Source organism: Eucalyptus grandis, chromosome 2, assembly GCF_016545825.1.
Source record: "Eucalyptus grandis isolate ANBG69807.140 chromosome 2, ASM1654582v1, whole genome shotgun sequence".
In the NCBI taxonomy this organism is placed as follows: Eukaryota; Viridiplantae; Streptophyta; class Magnoliopsida; order Myrtales; family Myrtaceae; genus Eucalyptus; species Eucalyptus grandis.
In genome coordinates, this window is record NC_052613.1 from 29,320,886 (window position 1) to 29,330,898 (window position 10,013).

A 10,013-nucleotide genomic window follows, 5' to 3' on the forward strand; every position below is an offset into this window, starting at 1 on the left:
GTATCAACGTGACAAATTAAAATTATAAAGTAAATGAGGGAAGAACAAATTGATGTCAAATTGAGAAGTTCCCCACTCGGGCATAAGGAAAGCAAGATCAGGCACACTCAAATAAGTCCAAATGCATTCACGGCAAAACTAGAGGTATTGAAACATGAATCAAAATCATACAACTAAGTTCGAGACACACAATTGAGTAGGAGAATGCTCTCAGGCAAGCGAAATAACATGAACCAATCAAAAGCAAATCCAAACTATCATAGGGAACTCTCGGCCTAGCATCAACATATCGGTACGTGTGCATAAAATGAGCGTATCAGTAATGCTGATGCAATGCATTAAACAATTCGGTTCAGTCACATATATGCCATTTACACAGAGAACTATGACACTTTCCTATAAACACATTGACAAGAATCAAAAGACGCCAAAATGAAATCAAGCAAATTCAGAAACTCCAAGTTTCACAATAGAATGGACATGATCAGTATGGGGCTTCCGCAAATTTTACAGAACATGGGAGTCAATTCAAGCACAACTCAACTGGATAAGTTCAGAAATAAGCATACAGGTAAAGGAATCACTTTGGTTTCATATGAATTCAGCGAGAAACACATTGGGATCGATTCAATTTTATACATGAGGTTCTTGGCCAGCATTACATAATTGAACACATGGATCTAGCTCACTGTCTTCAAAATAGGCCTATATGACAAAATTCGATCAACAGTTTAGTAGTGAAGGAAATTCTCTGTTCAGGCATTTTCATCAAAGAAGTGAGATATTCAGCAGAGGAGGTTAGATGCAAAAGTAAAGCAACGATTCACATCCTGATTACCACCACAAAGGCAGCACAGCAAGTTCAGATAATTAATAGAGCCTCAATGGCAGCCGATTTTCACACAGGCTGGAGCTAGAGCCCTGGGCCTCTGCTTCATATCCAAATTAAGAAGAAAACAAAGCCGAGACTGATTACCAGGAAATGGAAAGTTTTAGGAAATGCAGATGCTACGCGAGAACATGCTGGACGGAAACTCCATGGTTATAACAAAATCGTATCCACCCAATGACGAGAATATGGTTACAACACGTAAAATGCATATCTACTTACGATAACAAAAAGAGAATGGGGGTGAAAGTCACTGAATTCTGGTCATTCTTGGTCGCGGTCATTGGGCCAATCTTCTCAACGTACTTTTGTCTACATTTCATCTTCAAATTGGCTTTCAATCTTAATGGGTCGTACTTGTTACCAATATTGTCATTGGAAAACCTTCTTGAGACCAACCGAATTCTAATTCAGAGAAGAAAAAAAAAACAAAAACAAAATGAACACAATAAGCCCAACAATAAAGACTTGGTCTGACTTCCTTACAGACACAATATACGGGTGTTCACATCATACTCACCGGACTTTCATCAGGTTGGGCTCAGTGTAACCGGCTCAAAAATACTTCGCGTGGTCAGGTTCAGTATCTGAATCTCTATTGTCATGACATCTACAGTAACTGTTATGGTTGGGCAACCGCTCACAATGTTCAATTGTGGAACATTCTAAACACAAATTTGAGGTGTCAGCCAAACTCTCCAACAAGCAGCAATCGTGAATCCACAACTTCTGTAAAGATTCCAAGTGATTTAGACCTTCCACGCTTTTTAACTTTGGACATTCTCCTACTCTTAGCTTCCTTAGCTTTCTCAATTTCGATAGGTTTGACATCCTTTCCATGGAACTGCAATCCACAATCGATAGGAAGCAAAGGGATCCCAGTTCTTCAAGGCCGCAGATCTCGACAAACAAGGAGCATCCGAACAGATTTACCTCTTCCAGAATCTTCATGTGCGATAGACGAAGTTCTCTTGAGAAGAACTTGCACGTACGCATCTCTAAATGTCTCAATCTTTTTATTTGCAACAGAAATGATCCTATATTTAAACCGCTCCATCTTTCCATTTCCGACACAACCGATTCCCTTTGCTCTTTTTCTAATTGCATTATCTTTACTTGCTCCGACAAAATGGGGCGCTCAACAGGTAAAACATCAAAGTAATCTGATATTGAACAACTTTGTAATCGCAAGGTTGACAAGTTGCTCAAATGGGAATAATTCATCCATGATATAATTGACAGATTTCCAACTTCGAACTCTCTTAAACTAGAAGACAGGAACCAGGGCAAGAATCGCTTGGTTTTGCCGGATGCTCGTTCTTCCACCTCATATAAGGGTACGATGCTAGAGTGACAAGCAGAGTCCCGCTCCGGCATATATGTCCTGTTTTTGCAGAACTTGAGAGTATCAAAGGCCCACCTTAGACAACTCAAACTTTGGGGAAGCTTCGGCAACTGATTAAGCTTAGAACATGATTCTAGATTAAGTGTTTGGAGATTAGAGAGGCAACAAACATTGATGGGTAACTTGGAAATACGTGTGAACGACAAGTCTAAGATCCTTAAACAAGACAACCTCCCAATTTCTTCAGGGATTTCGCCGGTCAAGCCATGACATCCACTAGCTTCTAATTCTTCAAGCTTCTCCATCAGCCCAATCGCTCTTGGTAATTTTGTTATCCCAATTATGTGGCTCATCCTAAGTACTGTCAATTGCTTTAGATTGCCGATTGAATCAGGTAGGTGTCCCAAACTTGTTGATGACAAATCCAACTCGACTAATGATCGTAATTCTCCAACCGAGTCAGGAAGCTTCTTTATCTTTAAACACTTAAATAAATTCAACCGCCTAAGTTTCACCAGCCCTCCAATTGAGTTTGGCAGCAAGCGGATCCAGCTATGTGATACATCAAGGGTCAACAATGACTTCAAATTACCAATTGTCTCTGGAAGTTTGAATGCATACGATGAACGAGGCATGAGAATCTCCGTCAAAGCATCTAGACATCCTATTTCATAAGGCAACCCTTCAAGAGCGTGACATCCATTCAAGTTTAAAGCAGTGAGGAGCTTTAATTTTCCAATGGAAGGGTCAATTTCAATTAAATTGCGACAACCTTCAAGAATCAATCTCTCCAAGGACACCAACATAGATAAATCAGGCGTTCTCATTAAGTCATTGCAATTGCTGAGATCTAGTACTTTTAGTTTACTTGCCACCTGCAATATATATTAAGAAACGATTTATAGGAAAAAAAAAAACGAGAAAGACAAGAAAAGATAGTGAGACTCGTATCATACTCTGATTTGGTTCCAGCCAATCCATTTCTCTGATACATAGCTGTGTGAAAGGTCAAGAACAATTAAATTGACTAGATGAAAGTTTGTTGCCACAAACTCAAAAGGGCACCATCGCCAAGAAAGCCATCTTAAATTGGAGAGAAGATTATTGAAGTCTCCAACAAGGAACATCTCATTCCCATCCAAGAACCTCAAGTGTCGTAAATTAGCAACTTCACTAGGCATTATGATGACTCCACGAGATCCTAGTGACAATGCTTCTATCTTCTTGCTTCCCTATCGATGGAAACACCAAGAAGTCACGTGTGAAGGTTAAAAACAAACAATTTCAAGCGCTAATAGGGATGGATTTCCTTTTTCAAGAATAGGCTACAACAATTCACAGAAAATAAGTTGTAGTTCCCTTTCGATACCTTTTTATGCTCCAAAATGCTCAAGGCTTCCTGATGATTCCACACTCGGCTACGCTTGTGAGGTTCTTTGAAATTCTCTTCACGAATGATTGCCCTTCCGAGGTCCCGCACTTGATCATGCATCCAAAATGTATTGTCATCTTTGATTTTTATCAAGGACATGAGACAGAGGATTTCAATGGCATTGTATGGGTGGTATTCACAGTCCTCCCACATGTAGCAAGGGTAGGTTTTATCCTCATTAACAAAAAAACAACTTATATCCAGAAATACTTGCCTTTGTGCATCATCTAACCTTTCATAAGTTATCATCAATGTTTTTTGGACTTCTATGGAAGGAGCTTTTTCTAGCTTCTTCAAAGTGTCTACCCAAAATTCTTTGGATCTACCAGAAATGGATGAACCAGTGACTTCAAGAGCTAAAGGAAGCTTTCCCAAAGTGGAGACAACTTTTTTGAAAGGTAGACATAATCATCGGGTGGAGAGTCTCTCCTGAAGGCATGCCTACTGAAAAGCTCAAGAGCATGGCAAAATTCCATTTCTGTACTTCATAAGTCAAAACATTTGCACACTTTATAGGACCTTCACTTGTTGCTTCTCCGTCAATCATTAGGACACTTTTGTATCTAGTAGTAATGATAATCCGACTACCAGAACCGAACCAATTTCCTTTTTCTGCCAAATTTTTCAGCTGCTTGTTTTCATCCACGTCGTCAAGAACAATGAGAACTTTTTTATTATTAAGTACCCTCTTAATCATGTCGATCCCATGATCCACTTCACTAATTTGGTCAACATAACAACGATCAAGGAACTTGGATAACAATTGTTTTTGCAAATGTACCAAGCCATGTCGTTCTGATGACTCTCGAACATCCGAAAGGAAATTGCAGCCTTGGAACCGAGAAGACAATCGGTTGAAGACAACTTTGGTTAGTGTTGTTTTGCCAACACCTCCCATTCCATGGATCATGAGAAATTTCACACCATCAAATTCCACATCCAACATCTTAATTATAGCTTCTACACGATCATCAACTCCAACTAGGTGCTCAGTCACATTTTTATATCTGACATTCAGCTTAACCAAAACAGCTTCAATTACCGATTGGATCAAATCTACTTGGCTGCCATGATGTAACAACCGTGTTAAGGACAACTTTTATGTTGTGAAAGCTACTCTTCAAGTGACTCAATTGCCCTCACATGTTGAGGAAATTAGAGAGAGAAAAAAAATCTAGATGCTAAAAATTTCTGATTTTTTCAATCTCTCTCCACTCCCCAACTTCAGTCACCATCACCGTCGGCCTTTACCACCATCATGCCACTATTGACATCACTTGCCTCCTTGCACCGTCACCATTGCATTCCAGAGTCCTTGACCATCACACCCTATCAACCCGTCATCTTAGCCTTATCTCAATCCTCCATGTCACATGGGTCATGGCCTTGCGATCGCCAGGATGGTGTCGCCAGCTTTAGGAGACACCAAATTTGGGGTCCCCAAAGCTGGCAATGCCGGATATAGGCAAGGTGACGTCAGACCCAACTTGGATCTAACTTGCCAGTGAGTGAAGGATAGAAAGGGTGGGAGTTTGGATGGTCAAGGCAGGTTCTGGCTACCTGGTGTCAGGCTGGTGACAAAGAAATGGTGATGATTAATGGATGAGTTGTAGCGGTGGCTGGCCGGCGACTTGGTGAAGCTGCTCAAGATGTTACTGTTCGTGGCTACTATGTCAAAGATCAAAAGTGAGAAGAGAAAGAGAATAAGAATGAGTAGGGTGTGCCACCACCGCATCGGTGCCAACCGCTATTGGCTACTACCCATGAGAATTCCATTCTCGATGAGATGAATAAACTATATTTTTCACCAACAATACCGCAATCAAACTTAATAAGGAGGAAAAGGAAATCTACATAACAAATGAAAAGTTTAAGACATTTACCTTTCATCTTTCTTCAAGTTCCATCCTTTTATCTTGCCCACTGCAATGAGAGCCTTTTGCCATGACTCTGCTTCACTGCACAACATCTGTTGGAGATTTGAAAAGTTTGTTTTCAGCTTCACATCAACAGGTTCCACATCCAAGAAAATAGGCAGAATCTCCTTGTTCCCATTCGATTTCAAGGTGCACTTGACCATGTATGCAAGCTCTCGGAGGCACCAGCAACTTGAAACATAATTTGCGGAGAATATGGGAATGTAAATCTTGGAGTTCTCGATTGCTTGTAGAAGTTCAACACCAATTTCTTCACCGACATGGAGGGATTCACTATCCCTAAAGACAAGGATTCCAGCACCAACCATCCCATGGTAAAGAAAATCAGTAAATCCATGACGGGTGTCTACTCCTCGAAAATTTAGAAAAACCTCGTACAAAGATCCGGATGATGCCTGTGAACTCATCCCTCTCTCCATTGTATGATCTCTAAACACCAAATATCTCAGGAAAGTTTGCTTTGGGTGTGCTTGGATCCGAGCGAGGGCTGTCAATACGATGAGCTCTCAATCTCTGGCGTCATGGAGGGGGAAAAATCTCCGAATATCCCTTGAGTAAATATAGTCAATGCCTTGAGTCATGCAAGAAGTTTCCGAGAAGTTTCCTAAAATTTTCCATGAATCATTCATGAATCAATCAGTGGGCTGAAGTTTCTGGGTCCCATTCGTTGAAAAACAAATTTAAAATCTGAAACCTAGCAACAAACAAAAGTGATAGCACAAATTGATAGATTCATGGCACTCACTTGTCTTAGCTCTTGTAGAGCTCCTTTTATGAATGAATAAAAGCAATACTTCGTCCAAAAAAAAAAAAATTAAAAAAAGGAGATATAAAGTGAAACCAAAAGACAGAGCAGAAAGATGGTTTTTGAGTTTTTGAGTTTTTCTTTACTTTAATCATATTAGAGAAAATTCCAAAAATACTTTCATCTATATCATATATGCTTCTCTGCTTTTGATAATTGTAGGATGTTCATCTTTAGAGAAAAATCCTCAACTAAAAGATCAAACTATCCCTTTTACTATGTAAATGTATTTTATGTGAAGTAATCAGTCAATTTACATTGCCAACTACAATATGCATGTCATTTTAATTGGCACTTAAATATTGAGAATACCCAATATTGATTGATTTATTATATACATTTTACTATCGCGTGATGCAATTATTACTTAAAATTTTTCTATTCTTTACAATAATATTTCTCTCTCCCCACCATATAGCCGATTACAATAATATTTCTCTCTCTCCCACCATATAGCCGATCAATGTCACCATCTCCGTCCCTGAATCACACCACCACTCCCCCAATTGGCCCCATCACAACCTCTATAAGGATCACACCACCACTCCCCCAATTAACCCCATCACAACCTCTACAAGTTAGCCTTAGAGCTGTTAAACAGGTGGAATAGGTCGGGTTTGGGTCGGATCATTAATGGTTCGCCCAAATTGACCCATTAACTCATTTATGACCCATTTAAGTCTAATGTAAAATTTTCAACTTATACCCAACCCGATCCATATTAATAAAATATTTTCATATTTAATCAAATTTAGGAAAACTTATTCTTATGTTGTTTTTTAAAAGATTATATTACTAAAATACTTCCAAACAATACAAATCTAATCAATAATTTTTCAATTTTTTATACTTTTTCAAATTTTTTTTTTTTTTCTCTTTAGATTCTTTATGGGAGAAGCACTAATCAAAGTATGGGTTTTAGCTGATCAATTTGGTCATGGTTGGGAGTGGGGACTAGACCGTGACGAGAAACAAAATAAGTTTGACCTTATTTCATTTACATTATTTTGTAAGTATTGCTGGATATCTTGGGTTTGGTCCCATCAGATCAAGGTTCCATTTATTGAAGCTAGAATTGCAGTCATTTAGCAACTTTGGTCTTTGTGGTTATCTTGTAATATTTGTCGTCATTATTGTTGGATAGATTGGGTTGTTGTTGGCCTTTCTTTCCCTTCAGTTCATTTCTTCGCTCTTTTCTCTTTTTGGTGAATCATCTGAATGGAGCTAAATGTTTGATCCAGTGCCTATTTCTTTGATAGTCAAGATAATGTAGCTCACATTCTGTTTGTTTCGAATAAGCAAACTCATAAACAATGTAGGGGATCGTTACAGCATTTCACCCGTGAAGAAAATACAGCATTCCGTCTATGACTCCAGGAGTAGACAGGGCTGCCGAAAAGAAGCTATAATAACAGAGTGGAGGAATACGATGTCGAAAGAGCAACTGCTGTTCACTAGAACATTGAAAAATCGCAGCAGTCATCAAATTCATCCTTACCTTCTTTTAGAACTTTCTGGGCTTAAGCTTGAGGAACCGCAACAACTCACTATTCGGAAGATACCACCCGCTGCGACTCCACTGGATCCGGCTCTCCCTCCCTGGTGCTGAGCCCGCTCGCCACAGTCTTGTCTTTGGGCAAGTAACTCACAAAGCGGTCACCACCAGCGGTAGAGTGAACTGATTTGCAGTAAGGGAAATAAAAAATGAAGATCAACTGCAGTAAATGGCTGTCAATGGTAGGAGCAGCACATAGGTAACGCTACATCTTACCAGCAACAACTGATTTGCCTCAATACACGAGGTGTCTTAACATGGTGGACTCACAACCAATGTAACTTACAAGTCACCATCAGAAAACCAAAATGTTCCAACCTAACTCTTAAATAAAAAGGTCCAGGAAAAATCATCCACATGGAACAGGATTGACAATAACAAACTATAAATGGGCATTAGCAACACTATGAGACCAATGGAACCATGAGTTACACAGTGTAGTCCAACCAAATTAAACAAAGACAACTATAAATAGAGGTTTACAGCTGTTATCTACAAGTAACCAACTCCTAAGAAATAAAACACTACTCAATGCATAACCCACATTAAAATTTGGTCATGACACTGCCTAATAATTATATTCACCAAAGTCACTTTCTAGATTTCAAACCCATGTTTTGCTGTAATATTTTCTCCTAAAAGGAGTACGTCATCTGACAATTAAAATGTTCTTCCAATTCACTCGTTTCTGAGCTCAACAAAGGGTCTTGAACACCTCAATTTAGCTAAAATAAAATGCACAAACTAAGTTCCAGTTCCAAATAGACTAATTCCTCATTCAAGACAACTTACCTCCTGCAACAGAGTACCATCAACCGCATTAAAGACCCTAATGAGAGTCCCTTTCGTGCTCGCTGTAGCCAGGAACTTGCCGTCTTAAGAGAGCGCAAAGCATGCAATCCGTGAATCGTGCGCCGTGATGAATTTCGTCCTCTTCGATGCGTAATGCTCGATCCTCACCTGCCCCTTTTGGAGCCCGGGCCAGACCAGCACGAGCGACCCTGCAGTCGGCGTCGCAGACCCCCTTGGGTTGGCGATCGTCTCAATCTGGTGCAGACTAGCACGACCGACCCTCCTGCATCCTCGCCGACCCGAACCCTACCGCTGGTGTTGACCGCTGACCGGAGAGATTTATTTGCAAAAACTGCAAGACGAGCGCCACCGTGCAGGACGAGCGACACCGATTGAGTTGTCGGACAACCTCGGCCACTAGAGACGGGCGGCGACAAGGCGACGATGGGCGGCGGCAAGCGGCAAGCGGCGACGAGGCGACGATGGTGGCGGCGAATCAGATTCGTGGAAGCGAAAAGGGGTAGGGTAGACGATGGTCGAGCTTGAGCTATTCTGCATGCACCAAGCTAAACGCTGTGATGGAGCTCGAGTCGAGCTCGATCCCACGATGGGCTGTCATTGATGCTGAAGAAAGAGAGAGAGAGGCGAGCACAGACGTTCGTCAGTCGAAAGAGCGACGGTGCGGCGACTTATAAGGGCGGCCATCAAAGCTCGCTTGAAGCAGCGACCAACACATGGGTGGCTGGCTGGGCTTCTAGCCAATATTTGGTCTGGGCCAAGCTTTTAGGCCTGGAATTTCCAAGCCCGAAGAAAAAGCCTGAACCAGGAATGGACTACCTAGCCCGTCTATTATTATTTCGGGCTTTAGGGTTCGGGTCGGGCTCGGCCCAAAAGGTGGTGAACATTTTTAAAAATTGCAAATATTTTGCTCCTTTTAAGTGTCTTCTCCTTTTCAAATTTGCAAATAATTTTCACTCTTTTAATAGTACAATAAATTAATTTGTTAACTTGTAGAATTTCTTTTTTTTTAACTAAGATTACAAATATTAATGAATACTATAAGGATAATAAATAAAATACGAAAAAAAATGATCAGACAAGTCAATCCATTTCAAACTACACAATACGAGGCCTCGAAGCCCAACCCCTTCTTAAATATACATAATAAAGCCCATATCCATCTTGATCTATTTGAGATAAAGGTTTTCAAGCCTAAACAAACTTATTTACTTTCAGCTAAAGCAACGTTGATTTTATC

General features: G+C 40.3%; 1 protein-coding gene across 5 annotated transcripts; it reads right to left on the reverse strand.

Moving 5' to 3' along the window:
* Positions 1–600: 600 nt before the first annotated feature.
* On the reverse strand, positions 601–9,772 carry LOC104429828 (disease resistance protein RPV1-like). 5 transcript variants are annotated; one of them, XM_039306644.1, is made up of 7 exons: positions 8,756–9,418; positions 7,907–8,086; positions 5,550–6,207; positions 3,604–3,713; positions 3,191–3,466; positions 1,410–3,109; positions 601–1,294 (listed from the first exon to the last, which is right to left on the reverse strand). In XM_039306644.1, the coding sequence occupies exons 3-6, from the start codon at positions 5,554–5,556 to the stop codon at positions 1,445–1,447; spliced, it is 2,058 nt and encodes a 685-aa protein (XP_039162578.1). In that variant the 5' UTR covers positions 5,557–6,207; positions 7,907–8,086; positions 8,756–9,418; the 3' UTR covers positions 601–1,294; positions 1,410–1,444. The 5 variants fall into 5 exon arrangements, with proteins under 5 accessions (XP_039162578.1, XP_039162577.1, XP_039162576.1 ...); XM_039306643.1 differs by having other exon boundaries at positions 3,604–4,730; XM_039306642.1 differs by having other exon boundaries at positions 3,604–5,334.
* Positions 9,773–10,013: the final 241 nt, after the last annotated feature.

Bases quoted from the DNA above. Each gene is read 5' to 3' on its own strand.
- LOC104429828 (XM_039306643.1), bottom strand. From the start codon at position 3,915: ATGATAACTTATGAAAGGTTAGATGATGCACAAAGGCAAGTATTTCTG. The intron at 3,467-3,603 runs GTATCGAAAGGG...TTCCATCGATAG, and splicing joins GCATTTTGGAGCATAAAAAG to GGAAGCAAGAAGATAGAAGC. The intron at 3,110-3,190 runs GTATGATACGAG...TATATATTGCAG, and splicing joins TTGGCTGGAACCAAATCAGA to GTGGCAAGTAAACTAAAAGT.